The sequence below is a fragment of the Amphiprion ocellaris genome, chromosome 2 (assembly GCF_022539595.1).
Source record: "Amphiprion ocellaris isolate individual 3 ecotype Okinawa chromosome 2, ASM2253959v1, whole genome shotgun sequence".
NCBI lineage: Eukaryota > Metazoa > Chordata > Actinopteri > Pomacentridae > Amphiprion > Amphiprion ocellaris.
This window is the reverse complement of record NC_072767.1, coordinates 14,607,454-14,635,073: the sequence shown is the minus strand read 5'-3', so window position 1 is coordinate 14,635,073 and position 27,620 is coordinate 14,607,454. Positions and strand designations below refer to the sequence as shown.

The 27,620-nt window shown below is 41.2% G+C and overlaps 1 protein-coding gene across 1 annotated transcript; it reads right to left on the bottom strand.

Moving 5' to 3' along the window:
• Window positions 1-1,131: 1,131 nt before the first annotated feature.
• On the bottom strand, window positions 1,132-27,620 carry LOC111569880 (PH domain leucine-rich repeat protein phosphatase 1-like). The gene is made up of 17 exons (XM_023272306.3): window positions 25,675-27,620; window positions 21,798-21,994; window positions 20,089-20,214; window positions 18,252-18,400; window positions 14,772-14,918; window positions 13,986-14,213; window positions 13,091-13,293; window positions 12,942-13,002; window positions 12,745-12,840; window positions 10,059-10,214; window positions 9,703-9,903; window positions 9,133-9,295; window positions 6,037-6,167; window positions 5,826-5,942; window positions 4,663-4,857; window positions 3,742-3,979; window positions 1,132-3,018 (listed from the first exon to the last, which is right to left on the bottom strand). Exons 1-17 carry the CDS (start codon window positions 27,278-27,280, stop codon window positions 1,888-1,890), a joined length of 5,145 nt encoding a protein of 1,714 aa, XP_023128074.2. The 5' UTR covers window positions 27,281-27,620; the 3' UTR covers window positions 1,132-1,887.

Genomic DNA, 27,620 nt, shown 5'->3' with positions numbered 1-27,620 from the left:
GCAGTGGCTTCCTGCCAGCCATGACATCACCGCTGTCACACAATGGACCACACACACACACACAAAGGCCACATCAGTGATGTAACTGTTCAGTAAAGACTTAATTACAAACAAAAGAAATTCTCCAGAGTGATGTAATTACCCGACTTCTAAACTTACCATTTCAGATAACAAAGCGGTGATTGTACCAGCGCAGCACAAACAACACGGCATGGCAAGTTTGTGGTTGTGACATTCTTAAGCTTTTGCTTTTTAAGCAAACAAGGGTCATTTCAGGAAACTGACACTGTAGTGCAATGCTTTTTAGGTTTTATGTGAAGAGGTTTGACGTGTCTAAGATTTGTGCTGCAAACTTAAAGCAATTTAAAAATTGAAAAGGCTGAAACTAATTATCAGTTTTATACGTTTACATAACAGTATTATCAGGTAGCTCTATAGCTCAAACTGTTATTTGATAGACTGAAAACTAATAGGCAAACCAACATTCTATTGTGTGTATTGAGTTGTGGCTTTTCTGTGGTAAATTTGACAGTAAACTTTACATTTGTGGATTTGAAGGCATCAAACTAAGATCTTTGGTGGAAAAAAGCTTGAAAAATGAGTCATTTTAGTCCTAGATTAATCTGATGATTAATCATTTGGTGTAAAAAGTGTGACAAAATGAAATAAAATGCACAGAAGCATTTCCTAAATCTGTCACCAAATTACTTGTTTCATCCGACCAATAGTCCAAATCTCCATAAAGATTTAGTTTGTATATATAAAACCGAGAGGCAGTAAAGACATTTGGTATGTTTTCTTGAAAAATGACTTCTATTTTAAAGAAATTAATTTTCTGTCCTCTTATCAACTCATTATTTAATCTCTAGAAGACACATAATTTATGGTTTAGGAAGTATTTGAGAAAAAGGGTATTAGTCCACACCATTTTAAAATGTTTTCTATAGAATGTTTTAATGTTTTGAGCACATTTTCACTGTACTGAAACTTCGCCAGCCGATATCTCAAATTCTTGTCACTTTAAACCAAACCTGTCTCCCTGGCTGCTTATCAAGAGGTTTATATATTGTTTATATATTTTTGTAATAAGTGTGATCCTCCACCCCTCCTGAATAAGTGCAAGTCAACATGTTGTGGTTATCTGAAAACTTTAATTTATTATATAGCAAAAGTAGCTCTCTTGTGCGGTTTGCCTTTGCCATGAATTCTGTAACATTGTTCTGAGAACATTCATTGAGCTGGTAGTAACTTTGATCCCTCCTTGTTCGCATTTCCTCACCACTGCAGCACCACTCTGGACTCCACACACCCCGAGAACACAAACCTGGAATATCAGCCTTCAGAAGTAATCATCTTTTCTCTCAGAGAACATTAGTACGCTTCAGTGACTAGGTCACTTTAAAGTATTAAACTCCTAGGAGTTAGTTAAACAGTTTTACTAACTTCAACAACTGTAAGGCCATCAGCCACGACCAACAGGGGAAATTTCTGCTGTAACACAAAAACAGAGTGGTCCGAATCTCTAAGTACCATTTAACATAGAATTAATCTCAAAAGTCTAATAAAAAGCATTCAAAGTGCTTCTTCAACTTATAGATATGGTAAAATCAATTACATGTGAAGAATCAACATAAACTGTTATAAAAATTGCATTGCGTTTCAAGGGGCATCAAGTTAACAGTATAAAATAAATCAAATAACAAAAACCATAAGAAAACAGTCTGTGGTCCATAAGCATGTTCAGAATACTCTGAGGTTTTGGAGCGAATTTAATGCAGAGCAGATTTTATAGTTCTTCATCCCTGAAACTCACTACATCTGAGATCATGGATGAAGGAGACTGACACCAGTAGTTGTGGGGCGTGGGTAGGGTGGGGTGGGAAGCATTCAGAGGGGTGTGACAAAATAGTCTGCAGGTTTCTGGTAGCTGTGCTGGTTGTGTGTCTGCATCTGCTCCTGCTGCTGCTGGATGATCTGCCGGACTTCCTCCTCCAGCTCTGGCGGGATGATGAGCTGGTCGTCGGGGTCCGGCTGAGCGGGAGCATTGAAGTAGCCTCCCTGCTTCCTTACAGGGGCGTCAGCCGCTTCCTCAATGAGGTCCTGGTTCCTGCCTTGGCAGGCTACAGAACCGTTTGCTCGGGCTCTACGACCCAGAGTCCCCGATCGAGCGTCTCCACTCAGGTAGGGCGAGGAAGGAGGGACGGGGGAAGGAGAAGGGGAGGTGAAGGCAGGAGGTAAAGGCTCATTACGCAGCGTGGCGGTAGGAGGGTTGCTTGTGCTTGTATGAGTGTGAGCGCAGTCATGGCGGTGCAGACAGTGGACATCAGCCTCAACTTCCACACGGCTGCCGTTGGAGAAGACACCAGCGATGGGCTCCTCGTCCTCGCTGTCAAGCCCGTTGTCAGACAGAGCTCCAGAAAACTGTCTCTGGAAGCTGCCACCCCCACAGGCGGGTCTCCGCACACCGGGTCTGCCTGGGGGGTTCAGGTGGGGGGCCTGGGGCTCGGTCTGGGGAGGCGGCTCTTCTGATGACGCCGTGGATCCCACCTCACTGCTCATTTCAGAAGTGCTGAACTCACTGCTCAGCTCGCTGACTGTTCCTGAGGACGGAGGCGGCAGTGGTATACCACCATCACAGCTCGCTGAGTAAGGATGTGTGCTGGGATGAGCAGCTGGGCCGGGGCTGGGCGGTGGAGGTGGTGGCTCACAGAAACAGCAGCAGTCTTCGGTGATACTCAGCTGCACGACGACGGCGCTGAGGCTGTCAGAGCAGCCATAGCTCTGAGCCAGAGTCACCAGCTTCTTAGCAGCAGCCAGAGCATCTGGTAAGTTCCTGACTGCTTCGACTGCCTCGCTGGGAGACAACATGTCCCACAATCCCCGGCTGCCCAGGAGAAAAAACTCATCCTGCGGGGTGAGCGCCACGGTAGAGATGTGGGGGCGGGGAGTCACAGACGGGCAGAGGAAGGAGTAACCCATAATTCTGGTGGAGTCGGTTACACCACTGACTTTATTATCCTATAGTGGAGGGAAAAAACACAGTTACGTAGTTAGTTTTTTCTTTTTTAGCTAAAACATGATGATAATAGGGTTAGGGTTAGAAGGGGGCTGGAGTCTATCCCAGCTAACTTAGGGTGAAGGCAGGGGACACCCTGGACAGGTCACCAGTCTATCACAGGGCTACACACAGAGACAAACAATCACACTCACATTCACACCCACTGTCAATTTAGAATCACCAATTAACCTCAGCATATTTTTGGACTGTGGGAGGAAGCCGGAGAACCCAGCGAAAACCCACACATGCACAGGGAGAACATGAAAACTCCACACAGAAAGATCCCAGGCCCAGACCAGGACACCGACCAGGGATCTTCTAGCTGCAAGGCCACAGTGCTAACCACCAAGCCAGTGTGCAGCCCTGAGTTAAAGGATGTACTTAAATATAAAAATGATTGTCACTTTCAGCTCGAATCTATTTAATAATCACTGACCTCATCAGTTTACTTTGAATTACTTTTTCATTGTTTATTCTATAATTTTTTCAAAACATTGTAAAAACCAGCGTCTTCATATTGATCATTTTGTCTGACCAACAGGCCAAAATCAAAAGATATTGAGTTTGCAAAGATATAAAACATGAGAATAGCAAGTCTTGCATTAAAACATCTGAAACCAGAAACTTTAAAGCTTTTGTTTTTTGCTAAAGTAAGTAACTTAAAGATACCAGTTTGTTGCTACCTCAGTGATGATGGCATTGTGCTGTCGGACCCTCTGGTACTCTGGCTCCTCTTTGACAGTGTGGATGGTGGAGAGTTGCATAGCTTTGCCGTCTCGACACAGAACGGCCTGGCATCTGCCAACATTGGCTGCCTTCAGAGTGAAGCAGCCGCCGTGTTCACCGGGAGCCACCGGGTCGTGTCTGATGTGACATAAAGCTGCCGACCCACCCATCCTCTGGCCGGCTGTGCCCAGTTTCCTGTAGGAGAGAAACACAGAAATGCTGCGTTCACAGGAGTGTGTATGATCACAGACACTGCTGTGATCTGAGGTTGTTTTCCTTCTGAATCAGTCAACATGTTAACCTTCTGAACTCAAGCATTTTTTTTTTTACTGCACTGTAAAGTCCAGCACCTCTTCAAGAACAGCACAACCATGGCTAGAAGTAGAGATCTCTCAAAAATGTCTCCTGTGCAGTGTACTAAAAATATAAACCCATGAATCACAAAAAAGGAAAATTGAATATATTTTAATATTTGCTTTACAAAAATTTCAAAACAAGGAATCAACACAATTAATATTTTTCCATTAATTTTCTGTGATTGTTGCCGCTGAGTAACTTGCTGTTATGGCTGCACCAAGAATCCCAGAATTTTTACAGAATCTGTTGCAAACCGTATATTTTTGGTGACTTGTTAAATGAGACATGTAGAATATGAAACACTGAAATATGCAATATCACAATGTCAAGCTTAGATTTGGTTAAGTTCTCTGAAAGAATGGCACGCCAAGCATTTTGTGAGCAACCATTCGTGGATTCTTTCTGATTTAACAGCTTCTGGCTCTGACAAATAGTGTAATTTTGTTATTTTTTAAAAGGTTAACATGGCTTCTAAAACCACTGGTGGGTTTTGGGTTTAGAGGATAAAGGAGTGCTCTTACCTTTGCATGGTGAGGAAAGTGTTGGTCATATAGTCTTCCTGCCTCTGACCCCTGTGAAGCTCCTCTGCTAGCACGTCTCCCATGGTGCACTGCAGCAGGTAAGGTACCTCAACGTTCCGGTCTCCGTCAAAAACTCCGTACAGAGCCTCACGAATCCCACAGAAGCTGTCGAGGGCCAGCGCAGCCACACACAGCCTGAGAACAACAAGATCAACAAGTTACATTAATAACTGGAAAAGCACTCAGAGAGCGCAGCACTCCGCCAAAGCTGCTCATTCCCCCATATGGCATTGTCAGAAATTGATGAACTGATGATCATAAATCATGGCAACATAGAATGTTACCATTTAATATAGATATACCCACAAACAAAGTGACCTTGCGCTGAGCACAGGCGTGTGTTATACATGTGTACATTATGCACGGATGCTCAACTGCGTGACCTAAATATGTAGCGGAATTGATGGGACTCAGAAACACCCCCACAATTTAATCAATTGTGCCTTATATCACTTCTGACGAATAAGTCCCGATAAGTCCACAGTGGTTGATCTGTAGTAGAATCACGATCACGTGATGGTCAGCAGGCAGCTGACGTAATGTTCACTTGTTGTCATAGTTACAGTGACGCTGTGACGCTATCTCGCAATGATACAGAAATCTTTAATAAATCCGTGGATCCAGACTAAAAGCTGCATCACTGGCAAAATCTAATCACTTGGTCCTTGTGTCATTTCTGACCTTCCCTGAAATTTAATCCAAATGCATTGTTTCGTTTTTGAGTAATGTTGCTAGCAGACAGACAAACCAACGTGGATCGTCACATAACTCCGCTGTGCTCCTTGGCAGAGTAATAACATGTCTTAATGCTTCTACACCTGACCCAGAAACAGCATCAAGGATTGTGACCAACACTAGATGTTAAAAAAATGCATATTCTCCAAACAAATGATCCTCTATAACATGTAAAGCTAAAAACTGACATTGTATTGATGTTTCAAGCAGACTGTTTCATCTGTCAGAGCTGCACAAATGCTTTTCAGTTAAAAGGCTAAAAGACCATAACTATCATGACCTTACATTTTTTTCAATACTACGACTATGTGTTTCTTTTTTTTCCTATACCAAGTAAATAATGCCAGTGACTACATCGAAAGACTGACTTGTTTTTGACTCCAGAGGCCTCCGTGTAGCCGTGACTCCAGACTGCTGGGGCTCCATGGCTCTCGTTCACACAAGGAGCTGAGGGAGAAGGATCCACCCTGAAACATCGGATATTACTGCAAAGAAAAGCAGAAAAGAAGCAAAAAAAAAGGTCAGACAGTCAGTTTTGCATTTGAAAGTTTCTGCTGTGTTTATGCCTGAGGGCCATACTTGAGGAGTTCCAAGCTTTTGTGGTCGAGGTTCAGTCGAGGGTTTCCTGTGAGGTCGAGCTCCTGAAGTTTTGGGGGAAGCATCTCCGGCAGAGTCACCTCAGTCAGCTCGTTGCAGCTCAAATCGACACACTAAAGAGGATACAGAGTGAGAGCTAAAAATCCCTGTGTCCCTCACAATTCTGTTCTTTGATTTGACTCCCTTTCTTACTTTTTGATAACATTCACAATAGCACAACCAAGAATATAACAATACTTGTACGTTTCCTTCCATTTGACATCTGAAGTAGCAACAACTGGCTTCTTTTTTTTTCTCAACTCTGGATGTTAAATAATCTTTCAATGACTTTTCCACAACTGCTTCCCCTTTTTCCATCTATTTCTCCAAAATGCATTCATATCTTGTATCAGGATTTCCTTTGATTTCTTCACATTGTAACCACACTTTCCTCTCAAAAAAGGAGAGCTCTGAGGAGTTGCTGAATGATTCAAGAGAGAATCACAATCAGTCTCACATGCACTCGTACATTTTGGGTTTAGGGAAAGCCAGAGTTTACAGAGTTACCAGGAGATTACAAAGGATTTTCTGATTTGGCGCAACAAAGAACACAGAGGAGACAGAGGGACAGAGGAACACACAGTGGCTGATACCGATTTGCTGGAAAAAATATGTATGCACCAGTCATAAGTTTGAAAACACCTACTCATTCAAGCTATTCATTTTCCCATTTTCTATATTGTAGCATAGATAGTAAATTGTGGTCACTACATAAATCCATATGTAGTATTTCATAGTTTTGATGTCTGCAGTGAACATTATAAACTTAAAGACTGTCTAAGTTTTGAATTTATATAAAACTGGGTGAGATTTTTTTCAGTTTCTTAATACTCCCTAACAAGATGTTTTTCAGTATCTATGAATATGAGTTAAATGGATGCTCACTGTAGTGAACAGCACACATTAATAGTTCAAATGCACTTGGAGGCATAATACTACAAGTGAAGAGGGAGAAGTTTTTAACTACTACTAGGGGAGGGCTATAATTCTCAAAAATGTCGGTAATGAGTTCAAATTAACCACATATCCATAAAAACTTATTTTTTCAACATTATTTTGTATTTAGAGTTATCTTCTCTTGGCTACTGGCATATATGTGAAAACCACAGATATGTGCATTTTTCCCTAAATTACACAGAGAGAGTTTATCATTAAAATCATGTAGGCCATTATGTGGCCAAACTGAATGTGAACAATCAATTACTCATTTGACTGGTGAATGTCTACAAGATTTTAAGGAAAACTTGCCACTTGATAGACCATAAACAATAATAAGTTACCATATGACCACTCACAAAACCCAGAATTCTAAATGTATTGTATTGCTTACATTGTTGTAAGTCACAAGTGGCTGTTTAACCAGCATTTTCTAAACATTTTGTCAGTACCATAAACAAGCTACTATATTTTTGTATCCAGGCAGACCACACGACATCATACTAGTTTCGCAGCATGATTGACACTGACATTGACATTGACAGTAGTAGCTTAGGATATTCAACCTCAAGTCTGTTCTCTTTATCACTTTTTTTTCAAGAGGTGAGTTTAAGTGAGTTCATTCTTGGACACCTGGCAAGTTGATTTTTGCTTTATTTTCAGGTAATTTGAATACCAAAAACACCAGCAAAGCCCTGAGAAGCAGAGGCAATGTCTATGATGCTGTTATTTCAGAAGTTTTCCCTCTAGTTGAAAAGTTTTTCCTATTAGGCAGGACCAAGGACAGGTCTATAGTGACACTGAGAGACTTTTGTTTGGCCATGGAGAGACTCCCCTTACATGAGGTCTTGGCTGAATGAGCACAGGCTGTCGTGTGCCAGACATACAAGGATGCATATTTGAACGTTCTCTGGAAAGATAACGATTTTGAGCATAATTGTGGTATTTCATAAAATGCTAGTAGCCGCAAGAAGCTAGGATATCTTCTTGTGCTACAATCAAGATTGATTTAAACTCATCACCGGGTGTTTTTCCTCCCAAAAGACATTTAGAGCCCCTCCCCTACCCCACTACTAGACATCACAATGAAACTGCCCTACCAGATTACTTAGATTAAGACAATTTACTCTTTGTATTATATTGTATGATATTTCATGGTTAAATATGCAAATGACTCATTACTTTAGTAAAAAATAATTTAGTAAAACCCTTCTACATTTTTTCTGTTGGAAGTAATTCTCAAGCAAGCATAAGTTATGGCAACTGGACTAACCTCACCATAACTTATGCTTGCTTGAGACTTATCATGACCTGGATGACTGAGAACATCCACAGATTTGTTGGAAGTAATTATTTACTGGGAAGACTTTAACAAATAAATATACAGCATGAAATCGCCTGAGTGTATTACTTACAACTGTGTGTTATGCAGAGTAAAATACACTAGTTGTACTAAATTGTGGTAAAATAAACAATATGTATTTTGGATGTTTTTACTTGTACTTGTTTGAAGTAGACATATTATGGAGGCAAAATAAGGCAAAACAGGCCAAAATGTCAAAACTGAACAATACACGAAAAAAATTCTGTTTTTGCCTGTAGTGTTTCACCTTACACACTCACTTATACATACACACACATAGCATGCATACTTAAATGCAAATCATTGTTTTAACATGTTATCAGATCATAATAAACATTGAATGAAGTCAGGTTTTCTTACAGTGGACAGTTTCATTTTTACTCATAGAAAAAAATGGCAAAAGCCATATGGATGAAACCTCGATCAAAATACCTTCACTGCAAGTTTTTTTCTTTTTAACTTGTATGTTGCTTGTAGAATAAATTGATTTAACATTTATACCACAGGAAACACTCACATCTCCACAACCATTCACCATTTTGGATTAATGCAATGTTTCTGGGCAACACATATTAAAGGCCATGATCATATAACAATACAGAAAAGGCTTTGGAAATCATCCGCTGCTGGCTTGGAGTAATTAGTGCAAATGATGTGATTTTACTTGAAGTGTGAATATTGTGCACTGTACTGGATGCCATGCATGAAAGAGTTTACTTACCTGCATTTATCTGACTAACCTTAATCTCGGGTAGCTGCAGGACCTCTGGGAAGGTGTTGATACAGTTGGAGTGGGCAGACAGAGTGTGCAGGTGCTGACAGTTGAGGATGGTGGTGGGCACAGCTCTCAGTCGGTTGCCACTCAGGTCTAGCTCCTCCAGTTGCTCTAGTCGAGCCAGTTTACTGCAAGATGTGGAGGTTAAAAAAAAAACCAAACTCATCAAACTCATTTCTCTAAAATAAATCTTGTAGATATTTTGGCCTGGATGACAAAGCAAAGTGTAATATTTTTAGAATTAGAACTTTTAAAATCAAAGTGTAAAGAGTTTAGGGGTTCGGGGTGGAGTGAGTTAGGATAGAGATGTGCAATCACAGAGTAAGCCTGCAATTAACTCAGTGTGTTTTCAAGGCCTAAAGCCCAAGAACCACTTTTTTTCTTATTTTAAAAATGATCCCTTGCTGCAGCTTCAGCTCATCATTTAAATGAGGAACAAAACATTTTTTTTATCTATTTCAACAGAATACTGTCTTTATCTGTTCCTCTTGTCACACATTTTCCAGCTCACTTCAGGTGCAGTGTGGGATTTCACCTTGCAGTGAAGGTCTGCAGGTGGTTGAAGGCGAGGTGAAGCACCCTGAGGTGGCCATGTCCAGTCAGCAGCGGGACACACTTGTCTGTCAAGCTGTTATTGGTGACGTAGAGCTCCTGCAGGCTGCTGAAGGCGTCCTCGGACAGGCTGGCTGCAGGCAGGTTGTCCAGCTTATTGGCCGACACATTTAGGTATCGCAAGCTGTGATAAAATCCCAACACAGAAAACAGAGTTAGTGTTTAACAAGAGAAATGAAACATATAGATGCGGAGAGAAAAATATTGGTGGGGTGATGTCAGATGGAAAAAACACAGATGGAAAAAACTAATGAGGCAAAAACAAGATGTTAAGTCCACCTCTGTGCTTTGATGAACAGGTTGTGTGGGAGCTCAGTCAGATGGTTGTGTTGGAGGTCCAGGACTTCTAGCTGTGATCTCTCCAGCCTCTCAGCCAGCTGACACACATTGTTCCAGCCCACCAGCAGCTTTCTAAGGCTCCCACTGGACAGCAGCCTACAACACAAACAAGCCAGCTCAGTCTCTGTACTGTAAATCTGTTAGTGGGAACACAGGTTTACCCTGAAAAGCCCTCTGCTTTTCCACTGAGGCTAAATAAGTTCACCTTATGTAGACTGAACTCTTAAATCACGGTGGGCTGGGAGAGGACTAAGAAATGAACAAGTGCCTGACCTTGAGTTGGACTTACATTTGTGCTACATGTAGCCTGCAGCTGGACTGAAAGACCACCATCATCATGCTCCCCTGTAAAGTTGTAACTAAACCGTCTGTGAGGGCAGACAGTTTGGTCACAACAATACAGCACTACATGTTTTCAGCTGTAAAGCTCTATATCGACTGGCACTAGGCTCGCATTGTTGTGGATGTGGTTCTATATTACTGAAAGAAAGGTGGATCGCAATTTATTTTATGAATCTTGTACCAACTATCAGGTCATCCTCCATCTAAATCACTGCAAGATTATCCATTATTATATCTGGAAGATATACTTACAATTTTATTTAAGTGGCCAATGCAGCAAAAGCAAAATGACTGCCTAACAAACTACTACGGTCCAGTTTGTTAGGATGAGAAAACCCTGCAGTACGGTTTTAAAAACTGTGTAACGCAACTTCAGTATCACCAGTTTATAACATCTATGTCAAATGCAACAGAAGTGAGAGTCACCGATACTCAAAGCAACCATAGTGTGATTATCTGGGCAAATATTGTAATATGAGACAGGATTTTGGTGGGAAAGGTGATTTTTGAATTTCTGTTCCACTGAGAAGAATGCGGCCTATACTTAACGAGCATGTTCCTTTATGTCTGGAGATTTGGATTTGTAGGCTGGATCTTGTGTCGCACCACAGTTCTTTATTTATCATGGTATTTTGTGACACATTTTAGAGTTCAATGAATTATTCAGCCTTGTTTAGAAGAGGGCGTAACAACAACAGCAAAAACTTTACCCCCCACACAGTGTTTACCACTCTGCCCTCTGAAAGGGGGCTGAACATCCCGGTTGTTTTCATAAAACTGTTGTTAACTGAATTTAACAGGCCACTAACTGCTCCCTGTGTACAGTCTGTGCAGTGTTACGGTGTGCTGCCTATCATACAGTATTTAAACTATTTCTCTATGTCTGCACGTACAGTATGTTTAAAAAAATCTCTTCACTTTTTCGATATTTTCAGGCGTTGTTAAACATAGAATATGTAACATTGACAACTTCATCAAGTAATTAAAGTGAAAGCTGTGTCATTCAGACATACAATATGTTAATTTTAACTCAAGCTAATTCGTCACAACTCATCAGGCACAGCTGTACATATACAAAAACCTGCACGCTGGGGTCGTATTTGGTACCTTCTCCAAGTTTCATGAAATATGCAACATGACATCATCTCGTGTGTTAATTAAGATACTTTTAACTCATCAGATTAAACACCATACCTTCAAAACACACAATGGAGAGGTTGTGAAAGTAGTGTTCACAAACTACTTTTGTGAAAAAGTCTTCTGGCATATAAAAAATATTTAAAAAGTGAGTTGAAAAGTCATTACTAGGAGGATAAAAACAACCTTTTCTGTTGTCTTACATGATGAGGACATTACATTTTTTTGGACTTTTATTTAATTCCAATTTGCTAACACACTCTGTATCTAAGTGTTTTCCTGGAAGTTGTTTCAATCATCCACACAGTTGTAATGAACAGGCATTGGAAATACATGGAAAGGCTGTAGTTCAGATTATTATTGTACAAAGATGTAAGCCTCTTTTGTCAGACTTATAGAGGAGCGTTTGTTTCAAATGTCTCTTTTCAGTTTTCCTCTGTTTTTAGCAAGTTGCGCTAAGAGGTTTTCAGTCTGATCTAATCTAAAAAGAATGTCCTTACTGTCTTAAAATTGGCTCTTTCGCAGTGTTTTATAGTTTATATGTATTAGAGTGGAGCACAGAAATAATACATTCAGTAGAAGGGGGTTCAAGATGTGCATTTAATCTGTCTCTGGATGGTTCACCTTGCTCTGCTGCAGTCTCTGTGCATATCCAACTGCTTTTAATTCAGACTTTTTCATTATTGAAAAGTCCAACCCAGTTAGACTGGCCTCAAGACATTTACAGAAAAAAAAACATGAGGCAGAGGATCTCTGGTTAAAAATTTTGCACTAGAATTGAATTTACCTGAAGTTTACAGTCAACGCTGCACTGTAATGCTGTAAAAAGATTCTTCTAGACAACTCTTTGTTTTCTTGTCTTAGTACTTTGCATGAATACATCTACTGTAGTAGTGCAATCGTCTTTTTGAAAGGACTGAGGAGGCTGCATTCTTTTTTGACACAGACAAAATATTATATATGTGAAACAACTTTTGCTTCGTCTTTCATCCCCCCCCAAAAAAAAAACCTCTTAATGTGCTATATGAGCAGTTTAATTATTAACTTTTACATCCAAGCAGGTTCCCTCCATCTACACTTTTGGCATTTTAGAAAATCTCTTCTGTACTCTGCTAGTGACAAATTTTGTGTTTTGCGTGAGGCTCACCGTTCGGGCAGCTCAGTGACACAGTTATGGTTGATGTCCAGCACCTCCAGTCTGCTGCTCTCATACACCCAGTCAGGGACACATCCCAACTTGTTCCTTTAAGAAAACAAATACAGTCAGCACCTAACTTAGAACAAGCGCACAGTCTGTTCTTCTGCATGGTAAATAGGACAGAGAAGTGTTCTTAGTCTTCATACCAGGACAAATCTGCAACAGTCAGATTCTCTGGCACAGGCTGCACCTCCAGCTGCTTCAGCTCTACAAACAGAAACACAAAATGCATAAATGTATGTGTAGTGTCAAGCATTGTCTGTTTAACATTTCGACGCCACATAGTAAGCTGTACCATTATGTGCTGCATGCAGGCTCTTGAGGGCGTGGCCACTGAGTCTGAGGAGGGAGAGTGCGTTTCTGTCACAGCGGAGGAGCTCCAGTTTACACAGAGTCCTGATATCCAGCTCCTGTAGACCAGTATCCCTCAGGTCCAGCTGAATGATGTGGGCCAGCTGCTCTGCATCTGCCACTGTCACCTTTTGGAGCCGGTTCAGTCTGCACAAGTTGCAGAGAAGGAAGGAGAAGACGAGCATAAGGAAGAGGTGAAAGGTGACAATTCGCACCTGCTTAGATTTATCTTAACCAGTCACTAGAGACCGTATCTTCCTGAGTGTAATGTCATTTATGTCTGCGCTGATGTGAGCCATGTCAACACCACTTGTTTTGCTGGGGATTTAAGAGTAGGGCAAAGGAAAGTACAGGTCACCTATGTAAATGCATTTTTAATCAAGGGGTTCATATCAAATTCTTCTCCTTCTGTGGTTATTACTCCTCCTTGGCTCTGGCTCACAGCTTGACAAAACAGCATGAGTGCTGTCCATGGCTAATAAGTAGTCCTACAAGCTAGCTCAGTGTAGTGGGCAGATCCAGAGGTCTGCACACAGGCAATAAAATAACTAAAAACTGTAGGTAAAGCCTAATACAAGACTTAAATGATTATTCTACAAATAGTTTCACCTCTAATTTGAATTCATACATGAACAGTTGAATACATACATTTTCTGAGGTGAGTGCATGTTCTTATTCTGTAGTCAAAAAATTGATAAATTGAACATCTGTTAAGATTTCCAAATCCACCAGAAACAAAAAGGGGACTGATAACAAATACAGAGAACTGAGAAGATTTCAGTTGAGCTTTGTTCTAGCATTACTCGTGAAAATATCAGGGACTGCGTGGATATTATTACCGGAGATCTATGTAGCGAGCAGGCAGCCACTGCAGTCCGGCCATATCCAGGACAGAGAGCTGGTTCCCTGCCAGACAGAGTCTCTCCATGCCTCTGAGTTTCTCCAGGACGGGTGGGACACAGCTGAAACAGTTGAAGGATAAACCGAGGTAGGTCAGGGCCTCCAGAGAGCCAAGCTCCACCGGCAGCGAACTCAGGAAGTTACCATCCAGGAGAAACGTCTGCAGGCTGGGCAGAACAATACAACACAAGGAGAGGAATTTAATGAGGATTTGGGTAGTTCTTCCAACAATACTCGCGCTGTTTGCAAAAAACATTCTTGCTCTTTAGCCAAATTCTGTGGTCGGTCTTCAGTTGTGACAAAACAGCCCAGAATCAGTGGTTTGGTCAGTGCTTGACACCCTAAAGTGTGTTTTGTGAGTATCTTAAATGCAAGACTGAATCTGGGAAAGTGGATGAAAAGCTTGCATACAGATAAAAACAGTGACTAAGCATTTGACCTCAAGTTTTACCGTCATACAGGGACAGCAACAGCATGACTCTGCACTGTGATCACCTGGACCAAACCTCTGCATTGTCAGGACAGAAATCTGGCACAAAGCCAGTTGTTCATTTAATACAGAGTGAAATTAATCTGCACTGATGCAACTGCAGTGACTCCAGAGTGACGTTGCTGTCAGCAAAGTACAGGTCAGTGAGGATACAAACTGCTCTTGGAAAAATTATCAGTACAATCACCAATAAGAACTGCAGCCCTGAAGTCATCATTGTCTCCAGTCCACTTACTTGTGCATAGTTCCTACTTCTGCAGGCAGAGAGGAGAGGCAGTTTCCAGAGAGGTTTAGCTCAGTGAGCGAGGTGATGTCGCACAAGGCCAGAGGAAACTCACACAAAGCATTATTTGACAGACTGAGGCTTCTCAGTTTACAAAACCTAAAAAAAGAGAAAGAGAGACATTCAGTAAGAGTGAGAGAGAGGCAGGAAGAAAAGGGCAGACAACAAGGGACAAAGACATTAATATCTGTGCTATATTCAGACTCTGGGCTCCTTCTAAATTAAGACACTGACAACCAGAATCTCCACCTTGTGGTTCCATACTTCTGTCAACCAGTCAAATTTCAGTTAACATGCATTTATGTACGTAGTGGAGACTTTGAAGAGTGTAAGATTATTGAAAGAAGCAAAAAAAACCTGTCAAATTCCTTGTGTCTTTGGCCAATAAATTAGATTCTGCTCTATATTGTAGCTATGACAGTAGGCAATGCTTTAAACATGGACTTGACTGCAATGCAGGTACAAATTCTAATAGATGGATGCTTCTTACACATCTTCAACCAGCAGTACAGAAGATCTATGCAGTCACCAGAGTTACAAGGTCCAAGATAAGTGTCACCATTTCAGTCTACAATCAAATGTACAATACGGTCATAATCTCTCTTTCTGTTCTTTGTAATGGCGGATAATGGTTAGAGACGTGTTTTTGTAGACTATTATGGTGTGAAGTTGACCTTAGACAGCTTTGGGTATAAAATATCATCATGTGATTAGTTTATCCTATTAGAAATGTGTGTAAAATTTTGTCAGAATTAATGTAAAAGCTCTTGAGTTATAGCCATAAAAGTGTTTTATGAGGCCACAGTGATATTTGACCACCAAAATTTACTCAGTTCATCCTTGAGTCCAAGTGAACATTTGTGCCAAATATGAAGACATCCCTCACGTAGTTACTGAGATATTGGGTTTACAGGAATTAAATGGATGGATACACAACCCAAAAGCAAAAAGCCTCTGTCCATGACTGCCACTAATGCAGAGGTATAGAAGCAAACACTGTAAAAAAAACTTGGATAAGTACACAACATCTGTCCTATAAACACAAAAAAATAGTAGAGGTGTCAAGTATACTGCAACATAACACAGTACACCACTAAAAGTTTCAGCATGTGCCTCAGGTAGCAGCTTGTGTGTGTTCACAGGCTCTCCTGACAAACTAATCCAGTTCACAGTGGGGTCAAAGTGAAAGGCTGAGCCGGATCCACGTCCTTCCGAGGGAAAGTCACAGGCCCACCACAGGAACAACACATTCCTTAGAACAATGGCAGTATATACCCACAGCACATATGTATACATTTTCATCAAGTAAATGTCAGGCTTCAATGTAATGTTCCCCTGACAAGTGGCTGCAAAGAACCCTAAATCCAGAGAGAATGACAGTAAACACTGGATAAAAAGCCTCAAATTTAAGAGGAGACTGAAACATGGCTGTTCAGATGAATACTGGTTATCCTGTAACCACGTCAGTGCTGGTTTGGAGAAGTGTTGGTCACGTTAGTATTAGCAACTTGGCTTCATCTGACAACAACTGATGATACAAGTCAGAAATCTGCAACAGAGTCCAGGTCTTTAGAAACACCTTGTCCTTGTGAACAGAGTTTTGCAAGAGATAAAAAAGAATGTATGCTGTGCTTGGGGTCAAGAACATTTTTTCTTAGCTTGACAGCTGTTAACACACACACTGTAAAATGATGCTACAGTCTCAACTCTGGGAGCAGAGTCACAGATTTCAGCTTTAAACTTCAGTAATATGGCTATGCTTGTAAAGTTCATTGTCTGTATCATGTTAGTCAGCTCATTAGCATGAAGCATGACTGGACTGTGACTCACCAGACCAATATATGCACATTACATCTCCTAAGTCTGAAAATATGTGCACGTGAAAACTATTTACAATCCCCCTCACATTTTCACGTCCTTTTCTCCTACACTTAAAAAGAGAAATGGTCAAGTTTCTTCATCCTCTTTGAGCAAACAAGAAAAGTCACAGCCAAAACCTGGTCTCAAGAGACGACAAGAACTGATCAGTGATAAACACCTGTTTTGTGCAATGGGCTGGACTGACATGAATTTTGAGTGACCACATCGTGGGTGTTGGGTTTTTGCGGGGTTCACCAAATTAAACTTCAGACTTTTTAAGACCATATTAATGCAGCCAAGAATTATTTATATTACCCTTATTACCCTACATTCCATTTTTGTTAATGCAACTAAGCTGTGTGTGTATATACATATATATATGTGTATATATATATATATATATATATATACACACACACATATATACACACACACACACACACACACACACACACACACACACACACACACACACACACACACACACACACACACACACACATACATATATATATTAGTGCTGGGCAATGATTAAAATTGTTACACATGAAATTAAATAATGAATTTAAATGTAGTGTATTTATTTTTAAAGTACTGCTATATGAACATATATATGATACAGTAATATTTGGTTTGCAAACACTTTACATAAATAAAGTGCTTTTTAACAGCACTATTCTCTTTACATAGTAGGAGTTACACACACACACACACACACACACACACACACACACACACACACACACACACACACACACACACACACACACACACACACACACACACACACACACACACACACACACACACACACACACACACACACACACACACACACTTCTTATATAGTACATTTTAACAAATGGTAATGTCTACAGCAGGCAAGAACAAATTAAATGGAACACATTTTAATGTCTTCAAAGGCTTTTTTGTGAACTAAATTAAAATATTTTTAGACTTTCGCCAAGACTTACAAAGTTGCCCCATTGATGCTACATAGCTTCAAACAGGTTTTACATTCCTGTTTTTCAAAAGCTCAGTTGTTCCTGTCCACACAACAAATGTGCAGGAAACATTTCCAAATGTAGCCACTCTGAAATCTAGGGAATTTTTTAGAAGCCCATTTTTGTGACTGAGGCTAGACAGTATGCCAAAGATGAAAGAAAGATGGAAAAAAATTCCTAAGCCTCATAAGACCATGACATCAGCAACTAATTTAAGAAGCTGACCTGGAAAAAGCGGAGCAAGCCCTTTAGCCCAGGGGTCAGATGGCTGATGTCAAATCTCTCATCACCACTACAGCTCTCTTTTAATCTTTCAAACCACACACCCACCCACACACACGTCATTTGTAATTTGATCAAAGCTGCTTCCTCTTTAGACCATATGGTAGCTCCCAAAGACAGTAAAAACCACCCAGGGACATTCCACATTAAAAGGACAATAACAAAGAGAAAAGTGGTGATTTTTATGTGCCTGCTTCTCCTGCTGCTGTATCACTACACAAACACAGAATGGCAGAAGAGTCTGTCTAAATGTGATGTGTGTGCTGCAGTGGTGACAGGAACTCACCTTGTAAGTGCTGGAACCCCTTTGTGTGGGGACATGAAGTTGTTTTTGAGATTGAGGTGGGTAAGGTCCTGACTATAAAACAGCTGAGCGGGCAGCTCCTCCAGGCTGCAGCACGACAGATCGACCGAGTTCACCCTCTGGGAGGCAATCTGACACACAGGAAGGGAGGGACGGACAGGACGACGTTAGGAGCAGCTTAAACTTCTGGCTACAACTGGCTCACAATAGCCCTGTCATTATTCTAGCAATACAGTCCAGGTAAACTTTTAACACTAGTGGCAGTGATGCTGGTGCACTTAAATAAAAAAAGTTAAGTATACTAGCATCATAATTTAGCTGAACACTTAGTTTTTCAGCATGCCTTGTGGCACCAAAAGTTACAAATAAAGCATTACAGTTTTTGTCAGTTCCCATACACGTTGGTCATTTCATAACATATTACATAAACCATTCTTAACAGGAATAAAGGTCAACAGATACAGTTCTTTTACCTAATGATGAACTGCATTATCATTTTAGACTCCTCACTGGCTAGCACTGAAACACTATGGAGAGGGAGGCTGCTCTGCTGTCCACACATCTGTCTTGCAAAAAATGTGGCTCTTGAACACAGCGTGGTTTCTTTAGCATGGTAGCTTACAACGTTGATGCTCCGAGAGCAATAAGACTGTTCTCAGCCATGCTTTGCTTTGGCTGCGTCTTTACATATGATGTAGCCTAGTTTAGAAGGGTAGAATGTAACCCAGGTAATTTTCCTGACACTAACGTCCTCTAAAGGCCTCACATGCATGCTACGGAAGATGCCGCAATTTATTGATGTTCCCTTAAATAGCACAAATAAGCCCCCAGCCTTCACTTACATACTGCAGCGCAGCAACTCAAACATTTGTGTGGTTAAAAAAAAAAAAAAAAAACTTGTTAATTTGAACAAGAGTAAAATAAAGCTTTCTAATGTCAGATTTACCTCAGTTGGAACTGCCCAGAGACACAGACAGACCTGCCACCAATGAAAATATGTAGTTGGGCCTGACAGATTTCTGGTAGCATGCTGCAACCCTGATACAACCATCTTACCTTGCATGAAAACGTCAAAAGTCTTTAAAAAAAAAACAAAACATATAAAACATTCAAATTACAAGCTAAAGCCGGTCTGTACTTTTTGCTCATTGGCATGTTTTAATCTGAAATTCCAAAGCCTAAAGTAGTGAACTTCATTGTCACTTTGTTGCTTACACACTTCCATTGTAAAGACCATTAAAAAGAAAACTTCCTGATGCTCTTAACTTTACCCAAAGATAATATGAGACTTCAGCAGAAGGGATAGAGTACTAAAAAGACTTTGATAGCTGCGGATTCCGTTTCCAATGACATTACATTAAAAGGGCTGTTAGAAGGGGAACTATAACCTGCAAGAACGGGGGAAATGATAATAGAAAAAAATGTTTAAACGTTCATAAGGACATCTTATTAAAGTTAGAGTTTGGAGAGAGATTTTTGATAACTAGCTAGTTAGCTTGCTTACATAAATAACAAGTTGAATGTACTATTGTGTTTGAATATACTTGAACATACTTAAATGCACAGGACACAACAGAATAATGTTATGAGGGTTAGTCAGAGCCATGATCTTTGTTTCCCATTTACAGAGCCAGCATTAAGAACGAACACCAGACCCTTTTTTGCAGCAATCGACAGAACAGCAAGCTAGCAGACCAAGAGGAGACATGGGAATAGAATTGCGTGTTCTACTTTGAACACAAACTTGAGACACTGTTAACGTAGCTTTTAGCGCTATGACGATAAAAGAGTTGCACAATCTCACATTTCCACTTTGTACCTTTGAGGCCGTCCTGTGCCAGCGGAGGTGCTCTGTGTAGGAGTCGTAGCTGATGTAGTAGGTCTGACTCTGAGGACCAGCTGAGCTGAGAGCCAGGCAGTGGCTGTGTCTCCTCACCTCCTCCACCTGCAGCAAGGAACACATTTTAGTTTCCCTGATTTGTCTGCGCTAAATTTAGCCAACCTAATGACTGAGAGTTCAGAAAAAGAGTTTTTAACTAAAGTATGTATTTTCCCCAGTGAGGTGCAGACAAGTAGAAGCTTTAATTCAAGTCCATCCAAAACTATAAGATATCGAAAAACTCTAACACACCCCTGTTACATTCACAAAACACTTCTATTTATCTTGCCATCATCAGGGTGTCTGAGGTTATTTCTGGTCTCCACTGATCAGTCATGTGACTTATAGATTACTGTAGAGATGTGTGATGCAGGGCTGTACAACATATTGTTTTAGCATCGACACTGCAATGTTTGCTTACATAATAGTCACATCACACCTGTTGCGATTTGAAGTCTGGGCAAGGTAAGTACAACAAATTGTGTCACAATTTTTTGCTGCTTGTTATGAAAGGAAAACTCACATGGGTGTTTTTTTCCATGGCTAATCTGTACTAGAAATCTGTCTGATACAATGTAATTTACTGTGATTGAAAGATTCCTGGATTACAGATTTTTAAAAAAAAAACTATATTTAAAAGACAGACTTGCTGACATGTAGTGTTAACACGACACAACACAACTAATTTGTCCATTTAAATCAGCTTTACAAAGCTCTGTATGTTCAGTGCAACATCAGATCTGAGTGTCATTCAAAGCTAAAACCTATTTTGGACACCTCTGCCAGTGTTACACTAAAGGTGGCAAGCAGCAGAGAAAATCACTGATGTACCGTAATAACTTTTCAGTACATTAAAGACATAATTACCACAGTTACCAAAGAGTGCTTTAAAAACATGATCTGGTTGCGTGTCAAACGGTATATAAATAACAAAATGAGTGTATTATGCAGCTACAGTGAACTAGTGTTCGGTTGGACAACAGAGCCTTGTATAAGAGTTAATGAGGACTTTCAACTGAAAAGTTGCTGTTTGCAAACAGCATTTTTCCAGACAGATTATGCGGTGACCATGGCACCTACATGACAAAAGTCAAACATCAGGAGATATGCAGACAGTGTGGACAACTGCACTAATTAAAACAGAAGCAGCTGCTGAAGGTGAACAACTTAATAAAATCTGAGTATGTGCTATTTAGCAATAGTAGTGATCTCTCAGTTACATGTCAATGAAGCACTTTAGTCAAACTAAGAGAAAGATATTTAGCGGTGCTCTGACCCAGGGTTTAAACTGTTGTGTCAACGGTTTGATAAAATCATGCTGTCTTCTTTCTGGGACAGTCACGCTTTTGATGGTATCTCATGTAGTAATGCTTGATCACACATTTTAATTCTATTACACGGTGAATACTAAACTGAACTTGGACTTCAAAAAAATAGATTGCAAATCAAATTGCAATATCTGCCACAATAACCATAATTAGATATTTTCCTCAGTTGATTTAGTCCTAATCCTGATCCAGCAGAAGCACAAAAAAACAAAAATGTTTTTACCACTGGTACAAACCACAAAGAGGATTTGTCTCCCTGATAAACACAAACCCTAACAGAGTAATTGCTTTGACTTGACACAAAAACATCTCACAAAGTACCTTTCCTCCGATGAGAGGGAGGATGTGCATCTTGCCGGTATGGGCGTATTTCACAGACGAGACAATGAGGCAGGTTCCACTAAGTGTGACCTGACGTTTTGACCAGCGGTTCACTGGCAGCGCCAGCTTCCCTTTCCGCACGTTGAACATCCCAGAGAGCTGCACGCGCTCAGAACCTCCCACACTTCGAGGTTTACCTGCAGAGGGAAACACACAAGCGTGTTATGTGATAGTAAAAGAGATCATTGATGGAGATTACATGCAGACATAATGATGGCTCTTCAGACAATAGGCAGTTTTATTTTTAGCTCTGTGGGATTTTGTGAATCAACTCTCTCTCAATGGGTTTCTCTTTCAGAAAGTGAGAGCTGTGTGGTTATGTAAGTGAATTGTAGCTAATACTCTGTGTGCTGCCAGAGGGAGCAGTCATTCAGGCATGATTTGGTACATTAAACCCTTGTTGACAAAAAAACATTAGCTGCAGTTCAGTTGAAATTACAGGCCAGAAAACATTCCTGGTCATTCTGGCCATCGCCTGCATTGCTTAGCGTGTTTAAAATACCACACACTCTTCGTCACTTTATATTTTGTTACATGAATGCCGTTGTTTTTAACTCGCTGCTCTGCTGATCACATACACCAGAGAACAAGAGAAAGGGAGACACATGAAGAGTCTGAGCCACAGAGAGGCCTGAAATCAGATTAGCTTGTTATGTAATGTCTTACAACACCAGCACCTCGATCCTCCCTGTTGCCTCATTCAGTGACTTACACACATCACTTAGGTTTCACGGGTTCTCACTGGGACTCAATGAGCCTCAGCACGTTTTTGGTAAGAAGTGAAATCTGTTCGTAGCGCAGAGTATTTAAAGGATCAGTTCCGATTTTGTAAAGTGGGATTGTATGAGGTACTAATCAATAATCAGTATATCACCTACAGTAGACCACAGTGCCCTCAGTTTGAAGAAGTAGTGGAGAGGACCAGCACAGAACCTAAACAATACACTGCTGTAGACAGGCAGGCTACAAAAAGGCCTGGCTAAAAATATTCTATATCAGTTTAAGTGCATACTATATTAAGAATATTTTTGTGTTAGGGTGAGGGTTATATATATTCAACTAACTGTGATATATGATTCAAAAAGCCATTACAGCTGATTTCAAACGCATCCCGTTTTAAACTAAACAATAACGTGGAATGTGTATTGTGTGCGGCCACCCTTCCCTGGGTGGTGTAGGCGAGAAGGGGTGTGTTAATATACACACACATACATGCCCTTTCCTTCCGTCTATTCCTCTGGACAGAGTACATCCTGTCTCTCATCAAGCGGCCAATCACCACATCCTGGTCATGCAAAAACCTAAACTTTTTTCATGCATCTTGTCCTGAACAAACCCCTATGTCCCCACATGCACCAAGTATCTGACATCCTCATCCACCTCTCTCACCAGCGGCAGTTTTCACACTTTGCCTGAGACTGAATTTTAGCCGAACCTGAACCACTTGTGAACAAATGTAATCATTTAGTAGCAGATCAGACAAAACCAAAAATAAGACTTTGCTCTATGGCTGCAATTCTAGATAAATTGATTAGTTGTCTGGTACACTACCGTTCAAAAGTTTGGGGTCACCCAGGCAATTTCATGTTTTCCATGAAAACTCACACTTTTATTCATGTGCTAACATAATTGCTCAAGGGTTTTCTAATGATCAATTAGCCTTTCAACACCATTAGCAAACACAATGTAGCATTAGAACACAGGAGTGATGGTTGCTGGAAATGTTCCTCTGTACCCCAATGTTGATATTCCATTTAAAATCAGCTGTTTCTAGCTAGAATAGTCATTTACCACATTAACAATGTGTAGACTGTATTTCTGATTAATTCAATGTTATTTTCATTGAAAAAAATGTTTTTATTTCAAAAATAAGGACATTTCTAAGTGACATCAAACTTCTGAACGGTAGTGTATATAAAAGGTCAGAAAATGGTGAATAATATCAGTGTTTCCATTGCTCAAGGTGATGAAAATATTTTGTTTTGTCCACAAATTCTGTTTATTGTAAGAGACGAGTAAAGAAACAAGAAATATTCAGTTTTAAAAAGCTGTAATGAACTGGACTTTTTTTTTTCTTAAGAAATAACCCACACCGATTCAAATGATTATCACAATAGTTGGCACTTCATGAACTAGTTCATTAACTGTTGCAGCTCTAGTTTTTCTTGAGTATTTTTGATGTTCTGTGCAGGAGTACCAGACAAGTTTGCACAGTTTTTCACCTTGTAAATTAACGCAGTGACCTCTGTGCGCTGCAGCTTCAGGCTGAAGAGGAGCCTACAGCAGCGACTGTCTCAGAAAGATCCAAAACACTGAGGAGGTGAAATCTGAGTTCCACTAAGGTCTCTTTTCTCTTACTGTCAGCACACTGTAAGTCTGTGTGGCAATGTGCATTTTGCCCGTAGGACTTCTGTTGAGTCAAACTCCTTTGGCTCAACTCCGAACATCAACATTAATAAACAATTTGTGCACAGAGAGGACAGGACAGTGTGCAGCAATGTGGGACGAAGCATTTTTTTTTATTTAAAAAGAAATAATGTAGAATTTTACCTCTTGATGGCAATAAAACTTTTTTTTTTTTTACATTTCTGCAAGAAGGGTAAATAAAATTATTGTTTATTAATTCACAAAGAAATAAAGGAGAATGTTACTTCTATAGTTAAGTCTATAAAACATTTTCAACTTCTCTTTAAAAAAAGGAAATAAAATCGCTTAACACAGAGCTGCAGCGACTGGCGGTAAATTCTTGTCACTTCATATCATCATACCATTTCTCCTCATGCCAGTCACACATACCAGCCTCTCACTGCTTGTTTCATGGTTGTATGTTTGTCTGTAGTATCTGGAAGGGCCCCTGCTTTCAGCGGCAGAACTGTACGTCACGCTTTGTTCCTCTGTCATGTGACTGTGGAAGCCAACAGTGGATGGTGGGGAGGCAGGGGAATCAGTCCAGCAGCATTATCAGAGTACAGGAACGCATGTTTTGGACCATGTCTTGGGTATGTTTCTAGGATAAGGGTAGTGATAGACTTTGCTGTGACCCATTTATTGTTGTAAAAAAAACAAAAAAACAAAAACAACAGAAAAAAGGAAAGTTCTTGAATGTACAGCCCCTATTTCAAACAGGACTGAGAATGCTAGTGAAAAACACAACTACTGATGTGCTCATTTCAGCACAGATTAATACATCTTTAGCCCCTCACTCTTTATCCACACCGTCTTAGATGATGGTGTAAAAAAACAAGGTCAAAAACAATATCCAGTTGTGCTAATCCCATAAGAGGTCAGAGCTGTTTTTCCATCCTCTTACCCGGCTTGTCAGTAAAACAGGATGATTATCAATAACAAAAACAACAACAGCAGCAGTAGAGCAAGAAGAGAAACCTATTCTATAATGCCTCACGATTTGGTCTTTAGTGTGCTGAAAGAACACACCTGTTACCTTTACATGCGTCTTCCTACTGGCCTACCCACAGAGAGGCTAGAGTAGGTTTACAGGCACAACACTGGGTATTGTGCAGACAGGACAACTGAATACAGTCGTTTAACAGCCCAACTGACTAAACACAATGACAGCACTAGAATGGATGAACAATGATTGAGCAGAGAAGGCCAAGCACAACTGAAGTGGCCTGCAGAAGCTCGTGGATGTCTGACCGCTAAACTAAAGGATAGTTAATTGAGAATGCTGCTACATCTCAACCAAAAATGTGTCCAGATTTTACCAAAGACACTGTAAAAACATACCTACATATCCTTCTTTCTGGCTGTAAATAAAAGCTTTTTAAACTTTCCACAACTTAGACAAACTACTCACCAAAGTAGAAGCGTATCAGGCAGCCAATTTCTGGATTCATCCCTTCCTCCTGCACCCTCCATGCATCTTCAAACCCCAGATTAGTGAGGTACTCATTTAAGATCTGCAGAGGCCTTTCATCATCTCCCAGACAGCGCACAGCTCCACCGTGCAGCTGGATAAAGAGTGCCGGGGTTGGACTGGTATTGATGGGCTCTGGCCACTCTCTGTTCTCCCCGGGGATCTCCTGGTCAGGCTGGACAGATGCCTGGCTGGTCAGAGGCCGAGTCTGAGAGCTGCTAGAGCATTTAGAGGGAGGCCTGATGAATTTGGGGCCATCTGTATTATCATCAGCTCCAGCTTCACTCTCATCATCTAGTCTTGTGACTTTGTTAGAAGAGGTATCTGTAGGTGGCAGGTCTGCAGCAGAATTGCCGGATGAATGTGTTGGGGAAGAAGTGAGCTCCACTTCTTCTGAGGAGCTCTCAAAGGGATCGGGTCCCTCTGTGGCACTGTCACAGTTTGGACTCAATACTGAAGAATCGGTACCCAATCCCACGCCATCACTAAAAGAGTCCCGGTGCTCGGTGCTTCTAGGTCCTCCTGGGCTGAAGTCCTCACAGGTGCTGCTCTCGATGTCTGAACCTGAGTAGACTCCATAACAGTCTGCCACACTCAGGCTCAAATCCATGCCAATGTCATTCAAATAGACTTCAGATGAGGAATTGCTTGCAGTTTTATCATCATGCAAAAAATTAGAAGGCAGTTTGGTGTCGGGGTAACACTGCTTTGTGTCTCCATTCTCCTCTGCTCTGGGGTTTTTGTCATCGACACTGCCATTAAGACTTTTGTTGTCATCAGTATTTTCATTACTATTTTTACAAACATCATTTAAGTCAACTAAAGCAGCAGGTTTGCAGTTAATTCTCAGCACAGCCCCGGCTTTACTCCCCTCCAGTTTACTGGCTACCTCTTTAGCAGTGGTGTCTACGGTGCACAGCACTGGCCGCGGGTAGGAGGGCGTGAGCCAGTCATGTACGTGAATGCAGCCCCGCCGGAGGTCCGATCTCACCCATGTTTTATCAAAGGCCTGAAGCTGCTTCGACTGCTTCTGCCGCAGAAAGGTCTTCCTATCCAAGCTGAGAGTGCTCAGCGGCGAGGCTGACGGAGCAGGGCTGGCCGCCTCAGCGGAGGACGCCCCGGCCGAGCTGCTGGTCGGCGGAGCCCCCAGAGACAGATTCCTCTTGTGTCTGTGTCGCCTCCTGCCCAGCAAAGAGTTGACAGAAGTGGTGCTGTTGGCTGATGTCAGGCTATAAATGTTGGCTGTTTTCACGGCGGGCATGTGTATATTCCTGGCCGCACCGCCAATTGCGTTGGCAACTTGGTTTTGATAGATGCCGTTCCTTATCGCAATCTGGAGAAGGGAGGTGGCTGCGAGTCCCTTCCCGAAGAGTTTCGCCTCTGCGCCCCCACCGTCATCCTCTCCAATGGAGGGTCTCTTTCCAGTGGGCAGGGGGGATAATCCACTTGGCTTCACGGAGTTAGTTTCACCACTGGAGTCAGTTGTCTCCTGCGGTGTTGGTAAAGTTGAAAGAGCTCCAGCCTCGTTTTCCTTCACACTTTCCATCCTGTTAGCTAGCAGCGGCGGCAGTTAGTTAGCAGGAACAGCCCGCAGGTGAATGCTAGCCTGCGTTAGCTCAGAGTCGTTAGCTCGCTGCACTTACTGGCTAGTTTCCCTGGCAAATGTATGCGGCTTCACGTTAGCTTAGCATGCTAAGGTATTGCGTAGTTCGTCCAAAGAATTATTCCGCTACATCATCCCATTTCATAAGACGCCCGTTAGCTCTCTTACAGGAGCTAACCGGCTGGTCGCGATGAGTGAAAGCCTTTTCTAGCTGGTCGCCATGGAAGCTAACGCGAGAAGGCGCGACTGTTACTGTACAGCCCGACGGGAGTGTCGGTCAGCG